The sequence below is a fragment of the Cetorhinus maximus genome, chromosome 17, assembly GCF_964194155.1.
Source record: "Cetorhinus maximus chromosome 17, sCetMax3.hap1.1, whole genome shotgun sequence".
Classification (NCBI taxonomy): Eukaryota; Metazoa; Chordata; class Chondrichthyes; order Lamniformes; family Cetorhinidae; genus Cetorhinus; species Cetorhinus maximus.
In genome coordinates, this window is record NC_135895.1 from 4227824 (window position 1) to 4251607 (window position 23784).

Below are 23784 nucleotides of genomic sequence, written 5' to 3' on the forward strand. Positions count from 1 at the left end.
TCAGTTGGCTGGACAGCTGGTGTGTGGATCAGATTAATGCCAGAAGTATGGGGTTCAATCCCCTTTTCAGATGAGGTAGACTCGGGGCCTGTCTCCTCACCCAACCCATAATAAAAAAAGTCACAGCACTTTCCAAAGATTTACAACTGTGTTATGGCACAACCGATGGTAAATGCTGAGCTGCTCAAATCCCAAAGGGAGATTTGAAACAACTGCCACAACTGTTTTGCAATTTGTATACATTTCGAGATGCGTGCCTTGAATTCAGTAGTAATAAGACCACTGAGTCTTATAGGTTTCTTACAAAACTAAATTAAATCTTTATTAATAGAAGAAGTGATTTTAAGCACACACGTAGATCTACAAATTACTACTATGATAACTTCTAAATCCACTAGTTAATCTAACTCTCAGTTACACTTCCGTTAAGGCAACAGTAAGACACACAGATTTTAAAAGACCCAGGCAAAGAAATACGATAACCTGAACAATCGAATTCAAAGTGAGTTTTCTTAACTTCAGTTCTTTGTAGACAGCAGCTTGAGGCTTCGATGCTGGAGGTTTCTCACACTTGTTTTAGGTCTTAGAATTCCTGCCCTTACACACAGCCTTCTCTCCTTTATACATATTTTCCCCTTTGAATGCAAATTCCCATTGTTTCACTATGGGCAGAATTCTCCAGTCGGTGAGCAGGGGTGGGGCATCCCTACATCACCGTGCGTCATTTAGATTTTCAGTTCGCCTGCCGAGCTGAGCTGTCCATCCAACCTTAAGGTTGGTGGGCAGGCGAAGAGCCCAGGTGGCCTTCGCATTTTTCATGAAACCTCATCCACAGGTGGGATGAGGTCTCATGAAGTGTTTTAAAAGTCGATAAAAAATTTTAAAATAATTCTTTCACATGACAGTGTCACATGAGGGGACATGTTTTAAAAGTTTTTATTTCCCTTTATTTAAATTTACACATGTCAAACTGATCTCCCAGAGGCGCCTCCGTGCCTCAGGGAGATTTCTGCGCTCTTTCGTGCACATGCAGGGAACAACTCAGGGGATCTCCCCCCCCCCCTTCCCTGCCCGCACAGGGAGCGCTTCCGGGCAAGTGTCACGCTGGGCGGGCCTTAATTGGCCCACCCACGTAAAATGGCAGCGTGTCCCCGATCGGGGTGCCGACTGGGTTCGCAGCCGCCCCCGCACAACCCCCCCCTGACTGATTGGGGGTGGGGGGGTGGGGATTCAGCCCTATTTCTTTGTAATTTTACCTCTTTAATAATAAAATCTCCTATAGTACCATTTTTGCCAGTAATCTTTGGGAAAAATAAACCCACTGTTTCTTAACTTCTCCTGGCTACATGTAATATTTCACTCCTCCTTTGAAATCAGTTTGATCTGGTTGATTTGAAATGCAAATGTTCCCTTTACACTGTAATGACACAGCAGTTGATAAAGGCTGAGTTATTTAAAATCCCAGAGGGAAACTTTAAACAACTGTCATAACCTATATTTTCAATTAGTATGTTTGAGATGGAGCTCTGAATTCAGATATGAAACCACCAAGCCTCCAGAGGTTTTTATATAAATTAAATATTTATTAATTTAAGAAGGAATTAAACATTTACACGTGTACAAATTACTACCATAATATCTTTTAAACAAATCCCCAAATTAATCACTCCTAGGTAAATCTTCACCAAGGCAACAATAACCCGTAGACTTAAACAGACACCAGGCAAAGCACATTTTACCTTACAAATTCAAAATGAGGTTCCTTTCAATTTGGCTCCTTTGCGCCATTGTAGGCTTACAGTCGGCATGCCTCTGACTTACACAGACAAAATTATTTTCTGTATATACCTAGCCTCCCCTTTGAATGCAAATTCTAATTGTTTCACCAGGCCCTTTGAACTCCACCTCTTCTAACAATAAAACCCTTTTCATAGCACCTATTTTATTAGTAATATAAGCATATTGCTTGGTGTCTCCTAGCTAGGTGCAAGATTTCACCCCCAGTCTTTGAATGGTTTATTCAACAAAATGCAAATGTACTCTCAACCTTATTGTTTAACATCTCAAAACTACTATACATCAAAGCACCTAGACTAGCTGGAGTTAATCCAGTTAAGACACACACACTCATCCCCACAGACACAGACCCTACTACAAGTCCAATTTAAAATAATTTCCAATAACGTTATATACATTAATATCTTAATGACATACACCTATGTTTACCTACTTAACATTTCAAACCTAACTTATTTTCTGTTACAGCAAAGTCTTCAGATCAGCTGCCTTTAATACAATTAAGTTACACACACACACACACACAGACCCCACTATTACTGTACTTTATAATAAATTCCAATAACATTATGAAAATTATTATATCTTCCTGACAACTGGTTGAATGAATAAATTTCTCCTCATCTCAGTCCTAAATAATTTATCCCTTATTCTGAAACTATAATCCTGTGTTCTAGACTTGCGAGCTAGGGGAAAAAGCCTGTCAGTAACCACCCTGTCAAGCCTTCTAAGAATTCTTGCACTCAAAGAGATCACCTCTTGTTCTTCTAAACTCCAGATAAATAGCCCTAGCCTACTTGATCTTATCTGATAGGACAGCCCTTTCATCCCAGGAATCAATTTAGTGAACCTTGATTGCATTCCCCCTCTCAGGTGAGTATATTCTTCCTTCTTAGGTAAGAGGACTAAAACTGCACACAATTCTCCAGGTGTGGTCTCACCAAAGCCCTGAACAATTGCAGAAGGAATTCCTGGCCCTTATACTCTAGCCCACTAACAATAATGGCTAACATGCAATTTGCCCTTTTAATTGCTTGCTGTACCTGCATGTTAACTTTCCATGATTCATGTACAGGGACCGTCAAATCCCCCTGAATACCATCATTTACTAGCTTCCCATGTTTTAAAAAAGTATTCTGCTCTTTGATTCTTCCTGCCAAAATAAATAGTTTCATTTTATGAACATACGAAATAAGAACAGAAGTAGGCCATTCGGCCCCTCGAGCCTGCTCCGCCATTCAATAAGACCATGGCTGATCTGTTTGTGTTTTGAGTTCTACATTATCACTTATCCCCAATAACCTTTGATTCTCTTGCCTAACAAGAATCTATCTACCTCTGCCTTAAAAATGCTCAGCGACTCCACTCCTCCACCGCTTTTTGAGGCACAGAGTTCCAAAGTTGCGCAACTGCTCGAGAGAAAAAAATTCTCCTAATCTCTGTCTTATAGGGCGACCCATAATTTTAAAACAGTACCCCCTAGTTCTGGACTCACCCACAAAAGGAAGCATCCTTTCCACGTCTGCCTTGTCAAAAACATTCAGAATCTTTTATACTTCAATCAAGTCACCCCTCATTCTTCTAAACTCCAGTGGAAACAAGCCCAGCCTGTCCAACCTATCCTTATAAGACAACCCACTCATTGCAGGTATCACTCTAGTAAACCTCCTCTGAACCGCTTCCGATACAGTTACATCCTTCCTTAAATAAGGAGATCAAAACTGCACACAGTATTCAAGATGCGATTTCCTCACATTATACTGAATCTGCCACCTTTTTGCTCAATTACTTAATCTCACTATATTCCTTTGCATCCTTTCAGAGCTTTATATATAGTGGCACATGGTTGATCTGGTAAATAGTGCAGATTTTTACAGCTGGATTTGTTATTTTCAAGTAGCAATTTGGTTTACTTGCCAACATATTATAGTTTATAAGTTTTATTCAGTTTGGCAGAGGGCAGTTTTATTAAACCCTGTTTTTAAGCTGTGGAAGAACCAGTGAGGTATAAGTTTTCCTCATTAACAGAACTAGTGTCAACTGTGGTTCAGTGGTAACCCACTCAACTCTGAGCCAGTAGGCCCTGGCTACCTCACACTCTTGAGAGTTGAGATTACTTAACTTGAGATTAGCTCAAAACTCAGGTTTCACCGGAGTGCAGTATCAAGGGAGCGCTTCACTGTCGGAGATGTTGTCTTTCAGATGAGACTTTAAACCAAGGTTACGTCTGCTCTTTCAGGTGAACATGAAAGATCCCATTGCACTACTCAAAGGAAAAGCAAGTGAGTTTTCCCTGGTGTCCTGGCCAATATTTATCCCCTAACCAACAGTTGAAACAGATTATTTGGTCATTTATTTAATAGCTGTTCATGGGAGCTTGCCAAGTGCAAATTGGCTGCATTCCCTGCATTACAACAGAGTTTACACTTCAAAAGTACTTCATTTTTAAATGCTTTGGGCCATCCTGAGGTGGTGAAAGACATTACATTAATCAGTACATTCAGTGAGGATGGAAAGGGCAAAATGTTATCTCGTGCACCCAACCTGTCCCATACATTTGTGGTTCATTGTATATCAATGTGCTGTCCACCCAAAACCATAATCCCGTGCAAGTTTTAATTTAAACTAACAGTGAAACACTGAAAAAAGGGCTTTTTATTGCAAAAACATATTTTAGACAAGACCACGGTCAAGCTTACTGTCCACATTTAAAATGAGATTTCTCCCTTTCAGTTTGCTTTTCATTAATCTGGAACTCCTTGTCTCTGCATGAACAGACAGACATACAGGTAGAGTACCCCAAATCCATCTACCTGAAAACTGGCTTTATCCAAAAGCCGGACATTTTATTCCTGCACTCCGAATGCCTTAGCAAACTTTGACCCCCCAGCTGACCCATCTCTGAAAAATTTGGGGAGTTGCTGCATTGGTATGCCAGACACGGATCAGCTTCACATACCTGACCTTTCCTGTGCTCCAAATGGTTTAACCTTGACCCCACCTGTAGGAAAGTGGGGGAGGCATGAAAGAGTTATTAAATCCATTCTGTGAGAAGTGTATTAATATCAGTAGGGACATGGCCATTAACCTAAAGTGCTTTACAATCATATCATTTGGTTTTCCTGTGTCCCTTATTCACTGAATTAAGAGGGTTCCAAATATTTTCCTGAAAACGGGCAAATTCCAAAATCCGGCATGGACTCAGTCCCGAGATTGCGGATGGAGGCACTCTTCCTGTGATAACTTTTTAATGAAAGGTTTCAAAGTGCAATATTGTAGACAGTGCAGTAGTTAATGTGCTGCTAGTGCTATATTTATGGTACTCCTAATACATTTTCTTTTGTACAGTTACTTCTTCTTCTGCAGTCTCAGCTCATGTTGCTTCAGTAATTGTAGCTGTAGTAGAGGGTCGTGGACTTGCTCGGGGCGAAATAGGAATGGCAAGCATTGACCTGAAGAGCCCTGAACTAACATTGTCCCAGTTTGCAGACAATACCACATATGCTAAGGTAATAAATTTAACAAAAATTCTTCTTTTGCTTACACTTCCCATGCCCTCGATAAGATACTCGACTGTTAACATAGAATCATAGATATTCATGGCACAGAAGGAGGGCAGTTAGTTCATTGTGTCTGTGCATGAACATCTCACAGTCTCCCATCCAGCTGCTAATGTGTTCAAGAAGAAGTTAGATGAGGAAGAGTGGGAGGACGGATGAGCAATAAATGTGATGTACACAACCTTGGGAGAATCTCTCTCATCCCAAAAAAACCTCATCCTCCACTGATTAACTGTATGATGCTTTTCTATTAATGCAACAGGGTTTGGTGGAGTTTAAGGGGAGGTGATGGCTTAGTGGAAACCTCCTGCTGATTACCACGTACTGCCCTCCTTCAGCTGATGAATCAGTGCTCCTCCATGTTGAACACCACTTGGGGGAAACACTGAGGGTGGCAAGGGTGCAGAATGTACTCTGGATGGGGGACTTAAATGTCCATCATCAAGAGTGGCTTGGTAGCACCACTACTGATTGAGCTGGCCGAGTCCTACAGGACATAGCTGCTAGACTGGGTCTGTGGCAAGTGGTGAGGGAACCTACAAGAGGGAAAAACATACTGGACCTCAACCTCACCAACCTACCTGATGCAGATGCATCTGTCCATGACAGTTTCGGTAGGAGTGACCACCGCACAGTTGTTGTGAAGCCTTCACTTTGAGGATACCCTTCATCGTGTTGTGTGGCAATACTACCATGCTAAATGGGATAGATTTCAAACAGATCTAGCAACTCAAGACTGGGCATCAATGAGGCGCTGTAGGCTATCAGCAGCAGCAGAATTGTACTTGAACACAATCTGTAACCTCATAGCCCGGCATACTCCAACTCTACCATTACCATCAAGCCAGGGGATCAACCCTGGTTCAATGAAGAGTGCAGGAGGGCATGCCAGGAGCAGCATCAAAAACGAGGTGTCAACCTGGTGAAGCTATAACACAGGACTACTTGCATGCCAAACAGCATAAGCAGCAAGTAATAGACAGGGCTAAGCGATCCCACAACCAACGGATCAGATCTAAGCTCTGCAGTCCTGCCGCATCCAGTTGTGAATGGTGGTGGGCAATTAAACAACTCACTGGAGGAGGAGGCTCCCCAAATATCCCCATCATCAATGATAGGGGAGCCCAGCACAGCAGTGCACAAGATAAGGCTGAAGCGTTTGGTACAATCTTCAGTCAGAAGTGCTGAGTGGATGATCCACCTTGGCCTTCTCTGGAGGTCCCCAGCATCACAGATGCCAGTTTATAGCTAATTCGATTCACTCTACGTGATATGAAGAAATGGCTTAAGGCACTGGATACTGCAAAGACTATGGGCCCTGACAATATTCCGGCAATGGTACTGAAGACATGTGCTCCAGGACTTGCTGTGCCCCTAGCCAATCTGTTCCAGTACAACTGCAACACTGGCATCTACCCCGCTAAGTGGAAAATTGCCCAGGTATGTTCTGTACACAAAAAGCAGGACAAATCCAAACCGGCCAATTACCGCCCCATTGGCCTACTCTAGATCATCAGTAAAGTAATGGAAGGGGTCATCAACAGTGCTATCAAGCGGCATTTGCTTAGCAATAATCTGCTCACTGATACCCAGTTTGGGTTCTGCCAGGGCCACTCAGCTCCTGACCTCATTACAGCCTTGGTTCAAACATGGACAAAAGAGCTGAACTCCTGAGGTGAGGTGAGAGTGACTACTCTTGACATCAAGGCAGCACTTGACAGAGTGTGGCATCAAGGAGCCCTAGCAAAACTGGAGTCAATGGGAATGGGGGTGGGGGTGGGGGAGGTGGGGGTGAAAACTCTGCTGGTTGAAGTCATACTTAGCACGAAGGAAGATGCTTGTGGTTGTTGGGGGTCAGTCATCTCAGCACCGGGACATCTGCAGGAGTTCCTCAGGGTAGTGTCCTCGACCCAAACATCTTTAGCTGCTTCATCAATGACCTTCCATCACAAGGTCAGAAGTGGGGATGTTTGCTAACGATTGCACAATGTTCAGCACCATTCACGACTCCTCAGATACTGAAGCTGTCTATGTCCAAATGTAGCAAGACCTGGACAATGTCCAGGCTTGGGCTGACAAGTGGCAAGTAACATTCACACCAGACAAGTGTCAGTCAATGACCATCTCCAACAAGAAAGAATCCAATTATCGCCCCTTGATGTTCACTGGCATGACCATCACTGAATCCCCCACTATCAACATCCTGGGGGTTACCATTGACCAGAAATTGAACTGGATAGCCATATAAATACTATGGCTACTAGAGCAGGTCAGAGGCTAGGAATCCTGTGGTGAGTAACTCACCTCCTGACTCCCCAAACCCTGTCCCCCATCTACAAGGCACAAGTCAGGAGTGTGATGGAATACTCTCCACTTGCTTGGATGAGTGCAGCTCCAACAACTCTCAAGAAGCTTGACACCATCCAGGACAAAGCAGCCCGCTTGATTGGCACCCCATCTACAAACATTCATTCTTTCCACTGCCCACACACAGTGGCAGCAGTGTGTACCATCTACAAGATGCACTGCAGGAACTCACCAAGATTCCTTAGACATCACGTGGCAAACCCACGACCACTACTATCTAGAAGGACAAGGGTAGCAGACACATGGGAACAGCCCCACCTGGAAGTTCCCCTCCAAGCCACTCACCATCCTGACTTTGAAATATATCGTCATTCCACCTCTGTTGCTGGGTCAAAATCCTGGAACTCCCTCCCTAACAGCTCTGTGGGTGTACCTACACTAGATGGACTGCAGCGGTTCAAGAAGGCAGCTCAGCACTGCCTTCTCATGGACAATTAGGGATGGGCAGTAAATGCTGGCCTAGCAAGCGTTGCCCGCATCCCATGAATGAATAAAAAAGGCTGCCTTCTGTGCTGTCCAATTCTAGGCCTAAAATCACATTAAGATCAGATGTGAAGGACATCGATAAAGCAGCTGGGTTTTTATAGCAATCTGACAGTTTGCATGGTTTTTTTTTGGTGCTAATCCATGAATTACCAGATGTATCTGTCCCAGAACTTGTCAGGATGTAATTTGAACTCTCAGATGTCTGGGTTTCTACTACTCCAGCGCCCATAACCACTAGGTGAGCATGTGCTTAAATAATCGTATAAAACAACTACAGGCGCAGCAGAAATACATGATAAATAGACATTTACAACCTGTACTTGACATTGTGGAATACATATTTATTAAGTTTTAGGGCTTTTTTGAGTGTATGAATTATGTCCTGAGATGCAAGCTAATCATTTTAAGTCGTAGGTTTCTTTCAATTCTGAAATTGTACAATAAAAGACAATGTACAGTTCTCCCTTCCTACACATTCCTGCCTTACTGACTTTGAGGTAATGGTCTTATTGGCACTAGGAATCTTCAAATACCCTACATAAGTGCCCATTGCAGTTCCAGAAAATGAACATCGGGGGCTGACCCAATGTGAACGGTATCATAGAATTATGTAGTATATAAAGCAGAGAAAGAGGCCATTCTGATCAGTTAGTTCATACTGGCATTTATGCTCCACTTAAGCATCCTTCCACTTTTCCTCATCTAACTTTATCTGCATAAATCTCTATTATCTTCTCCCTCATGTGTTTGTCTAGCTTCCCCTTAATTTTTGTTAGTCATCTCCTGTGATAGCGGGTTCCACATTTTCATCACACTCTGCATAAAGAAACTTCTTTTGAATTCCCTGTTGAATTTCTGAATGACTATCTCACACTGATGGCCCCTGGTTTTGCTCTTCTCCTGCCTGGATATTGTCCAGATCTTGGTGCAATTTGGAAAATGTCCATTTTATCAAAACCTTTCATAATTTTAAAGACCTCTCTTAGGTTAATTTTCAGCGTTTTCTTTTCAATTGTGAAGAGCCCCAGAGTGTTTATCCTTTTCTGATGGGTGTAACCTCACAATTCTGAAATCATGCTTGTATTGGGTGAGTCCCATCCTTTTCTGATCCAAATGTCCACATGTGTATTTTTCAGCAGGATTCACTAGATAGAATTGAAGAGTGGGAACCGTGCCTGATTTGTTTCCACTCCCTATCCTGGGGTGCTTGAGGCTGATTGTAATGATCCAGCTGCAATAACTGAGCACAGACTGAGAGCTGAACTGGGAATCCCCTGCTTTTGTCGCACTGTTTTATCATGCTTCATAGTTCATAATTTATTCATATATGTCATATTTATTTATGAAATAAAAAAGTTAATAGCTACTGTACTATGTAAAATCAAATAGGTTTGAATTATTTATTTTACTGGATGAGGACATTTCTTGCATTGTATTTGTTTTACAGGTTATTACCAAGTTGCAGATTTTAACACCTTTAGAAATCATAATGCCAAATACCACTTGTGACAAAGGAAGTGGGACCAAGTTGTTTACTCTTATCACAGAAAACTTTAAAGTAAGAATGATGCAGAGTTTGCAAACAGTATTTTTGAACTGTGTTTTGGTTTTTGGACAATAGAATAATCAGTGTTATAATAGCTGTACAACCCTTTGAGATCTCTGAATTCCTCCGGGTGTGGCCTTTTGCGCATCCCTGACTTCTTTCACAGCACTATTGGGAACCATGTCTTTAGCACTTTGAAACCACTCTGACCCTCCACATCTCTCTCTTCCTTTAAGAAGGTCCATAATGTCTATCTCTTTGACCGTGTCTTGAGACGTCTATGAGTGTTTTCACTTATGGAAAGAGCAAAACTAGAAACCATCAATATAAGATGCTCACCAAGGAATCAAATAAGGAATTCAGAAGAAAATTATTTACGCATAGAGTAGTGAGAACGTTAAAGGTGCTAAATAATGCAAATTGTTGTTGCATTATGCATCACCGTTTATCTCTGAAATTCATAGAATCATACAGCCCAGAAACAGGCCATTCGGCCCATCATGCCCTGAAAGAGCTGCTCAACCAGTCCCAGTTCAGGAAGGTTATTGGCATCATAGTGTACTTTACTCAGTGCCTATCCATTAAGTGCCCAACAGGAGGGCACCTGAAGAAACCTGGCAGTGTAGCTGATGGCATGACCCTGAATGGACCTGTGGGTTATTAGGAGAACTCCAAAGAAAGAAGATTGAAGTAGCTATTTTTGATCTTTCCCCCCACCCACATTTTGTATTCTCTGGAATTTAGAAGTAAGCACTGATCTCATTGAAATATGTAACATTCTTAGAGGGCTTGACAGCGTCAACGCTGAGAGGCTGTGTTCTAGAGAAGCTGTAGGGCACAGTCTCAGGATAAGGGATTAGCCACGTAGGACTGAGATGAGGAGAAATGACTAAACTCAGGGTTTTGAATCGTTGGAATTCTCTATCCCAGAGAGCTGTGGACGCTCAGTTGTTAAATATATTCAAGTCAGAAATCAATCGATTTTTGGACACTAAGGGAATCGAGGGATATTGGGATGGCGTTGGAAAGTGGAGTTGAGGTAGAAGTTTAGCCATGATCCTACTGAACGGTGGGACAGGCTCAATGGGCTGCAATTCCAGAATTTAGGGCCCAGGCAGCTGAAGTCATGGTTGCCAATGGTGAAGTGATTAAAATGGGGGAGGACACAAGAGGCCGGAATTGGAGGAGCACAAATATCTCAGTGAGTTGTTGGGCTGGGGGTGTTTACAGAGATGGGCAACTGAGGGGCACGAGGAGGAATGTTAGCATCTGATGTTTTATAGTGAAATTAATCAGGGGTTATATATCCAGTTTTAATTGAAGAAACTGAACAATAAAAAACTGATGGAGTTAAAGCACTCGAGAGTTTGGTGTTTACAATTAGTCTGCAATTGATTACACAGTTGTTATTATGGAGTCACATTGAGTCATCATGCATAATGATTTATATGGAAACAGTGAGTATATTTGTTATTGCTAAGTTTGATGGAAACTTTATAGGGATGCCAATGTGTGGAGTTGCAAATAAAAGACTGGTGAATCCTCTCCAACTCTTGAATGTTTTCTTTCTATTTCCCACAGAGTGTGGCTCTCAGTACTGTTCAGAGAAAGTACTTTAATGAAACAAAGGGACTGGAATACATTGAGCAGCTTTGCACACCCGAGTTCAGCACTGTGCTAATGGAGATTCAGCTGAAGTACGGAATTAAGTTGAGGATTAAAGGCAGTTGGCCTGATACTCAGCAAGATTTGATTCATTGATACTTGTAAAGCAAAGAAAGAACTTACATTTCTGCAGCGCCTTTCACTACCTCAGGATATTCCTGAGCCAATATTACAGCCAATGAAGCACTTTCTATTGGAATATAGTCACTGTTATAACAGGGAAAAACAGCTAATTTGAGCCCAGATAAATTCTACAAGCAGAAATGAGATGATGGCCACGTAATTGGTTTTAATTACATTGGTTGAGGGATAAATATTGGCTGGGACATTCGGAAGGACTCGTTTGCTGTTCTTTGAAACAGTGCCATGGGATCTTTTACATCCTCCTGGGAGGGCAGACAAGATCTTGGTTTGACGTCTTTTCAGAAAGGTGGCATCTCTGACAGGGCAGCTGTTCCTCAGTACTGCACAGGGGGCGTCAGCCTGGATTATGTAGTCAAGTCTCTAAAGTGAGGCTTAAACTCTCAATCTTCTAACTCGAATCCGAGAATGATACCTTTCATGAATTGCATAGTTCTTTTCTGTTGATTTAATTCCCTCCAGCCCCAAAGACATTGGGTGGAATTTTATGGCCCCTTCGCAGCACCAGATAACCCCGCCAGTGGGAGGGGTTGTAAAATTCCGCCCATTGACTTTCTCCTGCAGTTCTTGTTTCATGGACACTGGCAGCACTTGACACTTCAGCAAGGTGTCTGTTCTTAACAGTGACCAGTTTTCAATTGCATGAGCTTCACAGCTGAGCCTGATCCTATCCTCACTTGAAGTCCTTGCTGGACACCACACAGGAAAGGGAGTTTTGGCTAATCTTTCCTGGATCTAACCCAATGGGGTACTCACACCTGTGGTGGTGCTTTCATCAGTCAGCAGCTGACATCAAGCACTGGGTCTGTTGACTTCCCCCATATCTTCGTGAGGAGGAGCTGAGTGGCGGTCACTTGCTTTCTCAATAAGAAGAAAACAAATCAGAGTAAGAATTACCCTAGTTTGACATCTGGCTGCTTGCAAGCAGATCACCTGTCTCCCTTTTTTGCCATAGTTACAAATTAACTACCTCTTTCACTAAGTTTTTGGTTACCTGTGCTAATATCTCCTTATATGGCTTGGTGTCAAATTTTGACTGATAAAACTTCTGTGAAGTGCCTTGGCACTTTATTGCTGATGATTCTATGCAATTACACGCAACTTGAACTCATTGTAAATGACCTGGTGGCTGCAGTGAAAAGGACAAAGGGGAAATATTGAGGCATGACACAGTTGAGAATTTGTTTTACTGTTGCATTTGCAGATATTATTGTTTGGCAGCAGTGGCAGCCTTGCTGAAGTATGTTGAATTTATCCAGAATACTGTTTACGCTCCAAAATCCCTTAAAGTCATCTTCAAAGGGAGCGAACAAACAGCGATGATAGATTCGGCTTCAGCCCAGCAGCTCGAACTGATCATTAACAACAGGGATCCCAGGTATACAACCAAGCGTATTATCTGAAGGAGAAATCTTTCAGCTGTCGGTGAAAATAGCTACCCATTTTTAACGAAGGGAAGTTGGATGGAAAAAAATGAATTTGGTTGCATTTTTGCTGGCTCATAATCATAAAATGATAGAGCACAAAAGGGGACCATTTGGCCCATCATGTCCATATCACTCAATGGAAAGGGCTATCCAATTAGTCCCACCCCCCTGCTCTTTCCCCATTACCCTGTAATTTTTTTGCCCCCTTCAAGTATTTATCCAACTCCCTTTTGAAAGTTTAGAGTGGATCTGCTCCCACTGCTTTTTCAGTCAATGCTTTCCAGATCATAACAAATTTGCTGTATAAATAAAATTCCCCTCAACCTTCACCCCAGTTCTTTTGTTAATTATCTTAAATCTGTGTCCTCTGGTTCCTGCCTATGCTGGAAGTGGAAACAATTTCTCCTTATTGACTCTTCATAAAAGTGTGAGTTAATTTACTTTGGAGCTAAGAAAGTTAGATCAAAGGATTTTCTAAATCACGAGAAGCTCGGAACTGTGGAGGAGCAGAGATGTTTAAGGGTCCAAATATAGAAATCACTAAAATATAATGCAAAAAATAATTAAAAAGGCTAATTGAGTATAGGCCTTTATCTTAAGTGAACTGAAATTTAACGGGTGGAACTTGTGTTACAGTTTTATAAAACTTTGGTTAGACCCCCTCCAGAGTAACTGTGTTCAATTCTGGGCACACACCTCAAGAAATATATATTGGCCTTGAAAGGGTTGCAGTGCAGATTCACCAGAATGATACCTGGGCTAATGGGGTAAATAATGAAAACAGGTTGCACATTCAAGGTTTCTGTCCTCTTAAACATAGAAGATTAAGCGGTGATCTGATTAAGGTGTTTAAGACGATTAAAGGATTTGATCCGCTAGATGGAGAGAAACTGTTTCCTCTGGTGGGGAGTTCAGAACAATGGAGCAGAACCTTAAAATTAAACTGGATCATTTAGTAGTGTTGTCAGGAAGCACTTCTGCACATTAAGGGTGGTAGAAATCGGGAATTCTTACCTCTCCCCAAAAAAAAAACAATTGTGACAGATGGAGGTCAATTCAAAACTGAGATTGATAGTTTTCTTAGGCAAGGGCATTAAGAGTTAGGAACCAAGGTGGATAAATAGAGTTATATTACAGATCAGTCCATGACCGATTTGAATGGTGAAACACGTCAAGCTGAATGGCCTCCAGCTACTACTGGACAATAGAAGCCCTTGATTTCATTACAGATCAAAAATCTGTCTAACTCAGCCTTGAATATATTCAGCGACACAGCCCCCACTGCTGTCAGGTGTAGAGACTTACAAAGATTAACAACCTCGGAAAGAAAAACATCCTCCTCGTCACCATCTTCAATGGCAGACCCCTTATTTTGAAACTGTGCCCACAAGTTCTAGATTCCCCGACAAGGGGAAAAATTCTCTCATACCCTGTCAAATTGCTCAGAATTTTAAAAAATTCACTCATGGCATGTATGCTTTGCTGGCTAGGCCAGCATTTATTGCCCATCCCTCATTGTCTGTGAGAAGGCGGTGGTGAGCTGCCGCCTCGAACTGCTGCAGTCCATGTGGTGTAGGTACACCCACAGTGCTGTTAGGGAGGGAGTTCCAGGATTTTGACTCAGCGACTGAAGGAACGGTGATATATTTCCAAGTCAGGCTGGTGAGTGGCTTGGAGGGAACTTCCAGATGGTGTTTCCATGTGTCTGCTGCCCTTGTCCTTCTAGATGGTAGTGATTGTGTATTTGGAAAATGCTGTCTAAGGAGGCTTGGTGAGTTTCTGCAGTGCATCTTGTAGATGGTACACACTATTGCCACAATGCGTCGGTGTTGGAGGGAGTGAATGTTTGTGGAAGAGGCGCCGATCAAGCGGGTTACTTTGTTCTGCATGGTGTCAAGCTTCTTGAGTGTTGTTGGAGCTGCACTCATTCAGGCAAGTGTAGAGTATTCTATTGCACTCCTGACTTGTGCCTTGTAGATGGTGGACAGGCTTTGGGGAGTTTGGAAGTGACTTTCTTGCTGTAGGATTCCTAGCCTCTGACCTGTTCTTGTAGCCACAGTATTTATATGGCTATTCCAGTTCAGTTTCTGGTCAATGGTAACCCCCAGGATGTTGATAGTGGGGGATTCCGCGATGGTAATGCCATTGAATGTCAAGGGGCGATGGTTAGATTCTCTCTTGTTGGAAATGGTCAATGCCTGGCAATTGTGTGGCACAAATGTTACTTGCCATTTGTCGGCCCAAGCCTGGATATTGTTCAGGTCTTGCTGCATTTGGACATGGACTGCATCAGTATCTGAGGAGTTGCAAATGGTGCTGAACATTGTGCAATCATCAATGAACAGAGACTTTGAATTTTTTAAGGCAGGCTAGATAGATTCATGGTTAACAAGGGGGTGAAAGGTTATTGGGGGTAGGCAGGAATGTGAGGTTGAGGTTACATTCAGATCAACCATGATCTTGTTGAATGGCAGAGTAGTCTCGAGAAGCCGAGTGGACTTCTCTTCCTAATTCATATGTTTGTATGTAGTCCAGTGACAATACCACTACGCCACTGCCTCCCCCCTAAATCTTACATATTTCAATAAAGTCACCTTTCCTCCTTCTAATCTCCAACGAGTATCAACCCAACCTGCTCAATCTTTCCTCATAACACAGCTACTTCATTCCAGGAATCAACCTAGTGAATCTTCTCTGAACTGCCTCCAATGCAAGAAATCCATCCTTAAATAAGGGGACGAATACTGTACACAGTAATCTATATGTGTTCTCCCCATTGCCCTCTACAGTTGTAGCAAGACTTCTCTAATTTTATACACCATCCCCCTTGCAAAGAGGCTAATATTCCATTTGCCTTCCTAATTTCTTGCATTTCCCTTCTGAATTACTTGCTGTACCTGCATGCTAAATGTTTGTGATTCATGTACCAGGACATCCAAGTCCCTCTGCACCGCAGCATTCTACAATCCCTCAGTATTTGAATAATATTCTGCTTTTCTATTCTTTCCACCAAAGTGAACAATATCACATTTTCCCACATTATACACCATCTCCAAATTTTTGCCCCCTCACTTAACCTGCCTATATCCCTTTGCAGACTCTTCATGTCCTCCTTACAACTTACTTTCCTACCTGCCACCTTCTGGTTCTGATGAGAGGTCATTGATTTGAACCTTTAGCCCCCCAACCTTCGTCTTCCCACATTAGGGTTGCCAAGCACCCCAAAATTACCTCCGAGTCTCCAGGAATTAAAGCCTAGTCTCCGGAAACTGCTGCGAAGAGAAAACATCTGGGAGAAAAAATTCAGGCTCAAAGGGCTAAATGGCTTCCTCTTGTTCCTGATATGTGCTTTGTTGAGTCGTCACTTGCTTCTTTCCAAAATAAAAGCATTTGATTGTTTGTTTCGTTTTTTTGCAGAAATAATCACACGCTGTATGGGGTCCTGAACTACACAAAGACAGCTGGAGGGAGTCGCAGACTTCGCTCAAATATCTTGGAGCCCCTGGTTGACGTGGAGACCATTATCACAAGATTGGACTGCGTCCAAGAATTACTGGAGGATGAGGATCTCTTCTTCAGCCTTCAGTCTGGTCAGTCTGTTTGTTGTTTTCTGGGGAAATTAGGTTTACAGCAATAAGATTCTTACTTCAGTTCTCTGCCTGAGGGCAGGTCTGACCCACAGTGCTGCGAACTCCACCACAGGTAGCACAAGGTGGCTGGTCCCAAATCCACCTCAGCCGGGACATGGATAAAACCCTGTGCAGTTAGCACCAATTTGATCCACATCTGCTGTCCAGCTAACTGAGCAAACCAACCCTGAAGCTATGGATAGTGATGGTAGAGGCTCCAGTTTTCTTTCCATCACAGGGCTGAACAGCAATCTCTCCTGCTCTGACTGCCTGCCGCTGGTCTACAATAAGATTATGAAAGGGTTTAATAGGGCAGACATAGAGAAAATGTTTCCACTTTTGGGGGGCCTAAAGCTAGGGACCAAAAATAAATATAGTCACAAATAAATCCAGCAGGGAATTCAGGAGAAACTTCTTTACTCAGAATGGTGGAACTCACTACCACAGGGAGTAGTTGAGGTGAACAGCAAAAATGCAGTTAAGGGGAAAACTGAATAAACCCATAAGGGAGAAAAGTATAGAAGGATGCGCTGATGGGATAAGATGAAGCACAAGTGGAGAACAAAAACTGACATGAACTGGATGGCCTGTTTCTGCACTTTAAATTCTAGTTTGGTAGTACAGAACTTGAGTATTGCTGAAAAAATACATTTTATTGAAGCTTTTCGTCTTGCACTTATCGGGACAATCGCAAGAATACCAATGTTAGGGGAAGCAACAACTTTATACCCTATGAGAAGAGAGTGCTTATTGGTTGGCAAGTGGACTCTGGAGAATGCACCAGTTAATGGTGACTGACAGTTAACTGCCACGCATTTTGAAATTTAAACCAAGCAGCTTGACTCTGACTGGTCAAGGCATTGCCCTGAGGAATGAACCAGTGAATGGCTATCGCCTATTTTGTTTAGCTGAAACAGGCACAATGTGTGTACATGTTCTTTCTGTCTGCAAAGAACAGGGCCCTGTGTATTAATATATGTAACTTCCTCTACACATAAGTGTGCCACATCGTGAGCCTGACTGATTATCTTAATTTGGTTGTCAGTGTAATTTTTAGCACCCTGAGGATTATTTAGCAAATGTTCTCCAGTCGCAGAATCACATCAAATATTGTACAGTATGTTTTGAGTTTTGCAAGCCCGGGCTGGTTGCATATGCACTGCACCTTGCCTGTTGCAAACAGCAGAAGGGTCATGCTTTTTGAGGCAAGAAGGCCCAAAGAGACGGGCTGAAGGTCTTTAACTCTTTGCTATGGGCATGTGAAACACTGGTGTGCTGTTGACAGCTGAGTTGGTGTAAGAGAGTGCTTGGAAGACAGATTGTATGCATGTGGTGACCCAGGGGAGAGGAACATTGGAAGGAGAGTTCAAAACCTGGAGGTGAACCCTTGTGGAAGGTGTCTGAGAGGAAGTGTTGGTTTGAGAGAAGATTCCAAGGCGAGTCCTTCGAGAGTGGAATTTGGAAACCCTCGTGTGAGAGACGGAGTTCTGTGAGACTGGCTGGCTCACGGTGTGACAAACGTCTGGGGGGAGTTGATGAGAGATCCGTAGCATCTGGTTGAGATGGCATCTGTCACTTGGTTTCAGAGCGTGGGGTGTCTGACCACAGGTTGCCAGTTGGGTTACATAGACTGTGTCCTTAAAAATCTATATATACCTGTAAAGGTATAGTTGTGGATGAAGGAGTGTTGTAATATAATCTTTTCTTGTTTAATAAATGTTTTACACTTTTGTTAAAAGTTCATTAGTTGACTCTGGCAACTCTGTTCAGTAGCCCCTCTCCATGTATCTAAACAAACAAATAAAAGTTAGGATCAATCAAGCTGTGTTCCACCCTGGGACCATGCTTGTCCAGTGGTAACCTCAGCTGAGGATCATAACAGGAGAGATGCATATTCCACCACAAGGTCCTTAATAGAGCAGACTATTGGCCTCCTAAAGATGCGTTTCCAATGTTTAGACCGGTCAGACGAGGTTCTTCAGTACTCACCCAGAGGGTCCCGCATCATTATTGTTTGCTGCACCCTGCACAACCTAGTGCTGCAAAGGGAGGATCTGTTGCCCGAGGGAGACATTGAGGAGCTGGACGTCTCCTTGGACGAGGAGACTTGGAAGAGAATGTCTCTGAAGAGGGCGAGTATTCAGACGAGTCACATGAGGGTGCCATTGCTTGGGTACGACGGAGCAGACGTGCCTTGACAGCCTCATAGCTACAAGATTCCAGGAGGAATAAAGTGCAGACAGGTTTTCACAATCGAAATTCTCTTCAGCCTTCGATGCAGGGGACACAACAACACCATCGTTCTCAGCATGAACATTGCAGGAAAGGTCATAAATCTCAAAATGATCACGGAAGCAGCATAAGTCACCTGCCCAAATGGTGGGCTCTTCCTTGGAAGGCATAGCAACCTTGGCAACATATGGTGCTGTGGAATGTGATTAGTACTCCATTAGCACACCTCCTTAAGCAACACCACATAGTGCAGTCCTTTCAACCATGGTGTCAACTGGTCAGTGGGCATGGCAGCTTTTAGTGGTTGAAATGTCAATGCACACATGGATGCAAACATGTCAGTATGACACCAGTTTAGCAAGGTGGAGCAAACAGAAAAAAACATTCGTCAATGGTTTAGCTTTTGACCGTCTCAAGAGGGAGCAGCATCCGGAGAACATCATCTCTCTGAATGCCAGCTGTCTGGATGAATAATGCAGAGGCATCATCTTGCTATTGAGCAGCAAAAGGCCTTCAGACATTCTTACTCTATGTCATGCATGCAAAGCTGTGAGTTTTGTTTGCATTGTCCTCATAGACAATGCCTCACCAGGACCATGGTTTGATTGTTACAAACACTAAGGACCCTGCATTTGTTGAAAGCTTGCCAAGTTTCTGGCCTGGATGACCTTGGCATTGGGGAGAAATGTGGTCCAGTCAGTATTGATGCAGAGGTCAATGACAACTTCTTCCCTTCATAGACCCTGCTAAGGACTTAGGAGATGTGCAAAAGCATCGCTTTCCTCAACATTGTCCAACTCACTTTCTGTGTACCCTAAGTCAATGAGTGTACAGTCATGCAATGAATTCCATATCGAGTTGCATGTTGTGCCTTTACAGAACTGTATGTAAAGTACCGCTAGACAGCTGTTCAGGAGCAAAGTAGGATACTTACAGGTTAGGAGACAGCTTCATCAAAAATTAGGGTGGTGGGTAAATTGTTGGAAACAATTCTGAGAGACAGGATAAACTGTCACTTAGAAAGGCACAGATTGATCAGGGATAGTCAGCATGGTTTTGTTAGGGGAAGATCGTGTCAGGAAACAAAGGGTAATGGTCGATGGATGTTTTTGCGAATGAAAAATGGTTTCCAGTGGTGTTGCACAGGGCTCATTGTTGGGGGGCCTTGCAGTTTGTTGTATATATTAATGACTTAGTCTTGAATGTGAGAGGCATGATTGGGAAATTTGCAGATGACACAAAAATTGGCTGTATAGTTGATAGTGAAGAGGATAGCTGTCGACTCCAGCATGATATAAATGTGTTGAGTGGGCGGAGAAGTGGCAAATGGAATTTAATCCGGAAAAGTGTGAGGTCTGCATTTGGGGAGGGCAAACAAATCAGGGGAGTACTCAATAAACAGGAAGTTATTGAGAGGGGTTGAGGAAGTGGGAGACTTTGGAGTTCATGTTCACAGGTGAGAATTAATGTAACTGAGGAACCAGGTGGAGTTCATTGGCAGCAGGGAGAGAGGGGTGGGTAGGTATATTTTTGACCCTTGATTGAACGCGGGACCTTGAATCACATCGATTAGCCATTCAAACCCAATTAATCCGACTTGGAATTGGATTAATTCAAAATATATTTACTAAAGTGAAAAGCATGTACAATGAATGAACACCCATGCCACCAGTGTGCATTCAAAACTTCTTAATTTTTCTAACCCTAATACTACGTCTAGGTGCAGCCCTGGTTTTTCTGCACCACAGGGCGGTCCTTTTTTTTCCCATGGGTGCTAATCTCCCCATTGACCACCTCCTTGGTGTCAGTACTGTCCACATCTGTGTCCATCTCTGAGTGTTTGCTGGCAGAGTCCCTACAGGGCTTTGAGTTCACCTGCAACATGTCAGTTATCCCGGCTGGGAGTGATCTCGGACATTGTCCTTTACAATGCACAGAAGTGAGGGCCAGCTGAGCCTGCAAGATCAGCCATGTCCCACAGAGTGGTGAGTATAACACTGGACACAGAACATTCAATAAAGAGTCAATCCAAAAACACATCATCAATTCTTCCACAACAAAGAAGTATCTCCAAATTCCCTGTAACAATCAATGTGTGCCAGTACATTTGGCTGTCAACAAATAACGATGATACACATATGAATAAAATAAAACCTATGTAATGTGAAATATTTACAAGTGAAATTTAAATTTGAAAAGCACCCGTGCCACCTTTGTGCTCATAAATAAATCTATGTTAATGACAATGGAGTTGAGTAGGATAGTTCCAGCCACGATGAAGAGCCTTCCTTTTTGTTCAGGAGAATATTTTATAGCCCGCCCGTATCTGCTGAATTGTCAGCTGACAGTGGGTTTCACCACTGAAAAGCTTCCCCCAGTGCATGATTGCATGTATCTCCGTGCACGCCGCTGGCACTTCAAATTTTAATTGTAATTCCGTGGGAACCAGCGAGAAAATAGGAGTGTGGATATTGGGCCCACTTCCTTTTCTGCCATCAAGAACAGCATGCCATGGTTAAAACTCCACCCTAGTGCTAGGCCCTTCTTGCAGCTGAAGGCCTGTTCTGTGGTGATTGACATACAGATTCATACAATGGACTTGTGTGGTCAAAATTAGGGCAATGGGTGTCTCGTCAGCCAGTAGAGATGTGTGACATCAAGATAGCACTGCTTCTTGGCGTGCAGGGGATACACGAGTACGCAGCCTTCTCAAGATGGTGTGATCTGTGCTAGAAATGGTTGCTGGTGCAGCGTGGACCCTTCTGGAGTGGGATCAGCTTCCATAACACTGCCTTCAGTGGCGCCACAGAGAAGAAATTCACAACTGTGTTCTGAAGAGGAACATCGTTATTATTTCCGCATTCTCTGTTTTCTGAGAAAATAACAAGAGTGAAACAGTAAAGAGCTTGGCACAGACCAGTAACAGTGATAAATTTTCTGCCTCTTTGAGGGGGGTGATGTGGCTTAGAGAGTGGCATCTCACTAGTGGTACCTGGGCTCCAGTCCAGCCTTGCGGGAGGATACTGAAAGACTCCTCTTGTTCAGTGGTGGTAAGAGCCCTATAATGAAATGCACTTGGCACTTCCTCAAGCCAGTTTCTCATGGGCACAAGTCCATAGCAGAAAACTGCCTGTAATTGGCCGTCACACTCAAGGGTACAGGATTGCTGGTAGAGGAATTGGGGGAAGAATACTTCATGTCCTGTGAGGCCAGGGTTGAGGAGTATTGATGGAGACATGTGTATGCTTTATCCTGCATCTAACGTGGAAGTGATCCTGATAACATTTATATAGTGCCTTTTTTGGGAATTTTAAAAAAAACCTAGAAGCACATCAAGAATGCTATCAAAAATAGTTTGACACAAAGTCACATGAGGAGACGTTAGGACAGTTGGTCAAAAGTTTGGTCAAAGAGGTAGCTTTTAAGGAGGGTCTTGAAGGAAGAGAGAAAGGTGGAGAGATTTAGGGAGGGAATTCCAGAACTTAGGGCCTTGGTACCAGAAGATACGGCCACCAGTGTTGGGCAAAGGAAGTTGAAGGAGTGCAGGGAACACAGACGATTGTAGAGCTGGTGAAGGCTACAGAGATAGGGAGAGAGTGAGCCTTGGAGGGATTCAAGCACAAGGATGAGAATTTTAAATTCCATGTAAAATATCCTCTTCTACAGATAGTGTTTTTCTCCTTTGGGATAGCAGTTGTTTATGTGAGAGAGACTGCTTTCTCGACATTGACGTGTGAGCTTAATGTTACTTGTTGACATTGTAATTGTGTTCCAGTGACGCATGTATATATTATCTGTATCTTTGTGCTTTATCTCTGCAGTGATTTCACGGTTCTTGGACACTGACCAGCTTCTGTCTGTCCTAGTGCAGATTCCAAAACAAGACACTGTATGTTTCCTATATTACTTTCGTTAAACTATTTGAGATATTTTTTTCCTATGGAAAGACTGGAGAATGGCCAATGTTGTTGCATTGTTTAAGAAGGGTAGCAGGGATAATCCAGGAAATTACAGGCCGATGAGCCTTACGTCAGTGGTAGGGAAATTATTGGAGAAGATTATTCGTGACAGGATTTACTACCATTTGGAAGCAAATGGGCGTATTAGTGAGAGGCAGCATGGTTTTGTGAAAGGGAGGTCGTGTCTCACTAACTTGATTGAGTTTTTCGAGGAAGTGACAAAGATGATTGACGATGGAAGGGCAGTGGATGTTATCTACATGGATTTCAGTAAGGCCTTTGACAAGGTCCCTCATGGCGGACTGGTACAGAGGGTAAGGTCGCACGGGATCAGAGGTGAGCTGGCAAGATGGATACAGAATTGGCTTGGTCATAGAAGACAGAGGGTAGCAGTGGAAGGGTGCTTTTCTGAATGGAGAGCTGTGACTAGTGGTGTTCCGCAGGGATCAGTGCTGGGACCTTTGCTGTTTGTAGTATACGTAAATGATTTGGAGGAAAATGTAACTGGACTAATTAGTAAGTTTGCAGACGACACTAAGGTTGGAGGAGTTGCAGATAGTGAAGAGGATTGTCAAAGGATACAACGGGATATAGATCGGTTGGAGACTTGGGCGGAGAAATGGCAGATGGAGTTTAATCCGGACAAATCCGAGGTAATGCATTTTGGAAGATCTAATACAGGCAGGAATTATACAGTAAATGGCAGAACCCTTAAGTGCATCGACGGGCAGAGGGATCTGGGTGTATAGGTCCACAGGTCACTGAAAGTGGCAACGCAGGTGGATAAGGTAGTCAGGAAGGCATATGGCATGCTTGCCTTCATTGGCAGGAGTATTGAGTATAAAAGCTGGGAAGTCATGCTGCAGCTGTATAGAACCTTGGTTCTGCCAAACTTGGAATATTGCATGCAATTCTGGTCGCCACATTACCAGAAGGACATGGAGGTGTTGGAGAGGGTGCAGAGGAGGTTTACCA

The 23784-nt window shown here is 43.1% G+C and overlaps 2 protein-coding genes across 3 annotated transcripts in view; one reads left to right on the plus strand and one right to left on the minus strand.

Annotated features, from left to right (window-relative positions):
• The window catches only part of cryz (crystallin, zeta (quinone reductase)), a 1066321-nt gene that overhangs the window by 920541 nt on the left and 121996 nt on the right, over positions 1–23784 (minus strand). The gene's annotated exons all lie outside the window — the stretch shown is intronic.
• Positions 1–23784, plus strand: part of msh4 (mutS homolog 4) — a 109209-nt gene that overhangs the window by 26505 nt on the left and 58920 nt on the right. Inside the window, exons 3-8 of the mRNA XM_078560639.1 lie at positions 5146–5306; positions 9658–9768; positions 11338–11453; positions 12767–12940; positions 16407–16579; positions 22672–22739. Of these exons, the coding sequence (XP_078416765.1) occupies positions 5146–5306; positions 9658–9768; positions 11338–11453; positions 12767–12940; positions 16407–16579; positions 22672–22739 (803 nt within the window). The remainder of the gene's footprint in view (positions 1–5145; positions 5307–9657; positions 9769–11337; positions 11454–12766; positions 12941–16406; positions 16580–22671; positions 22740–23784) is intronic.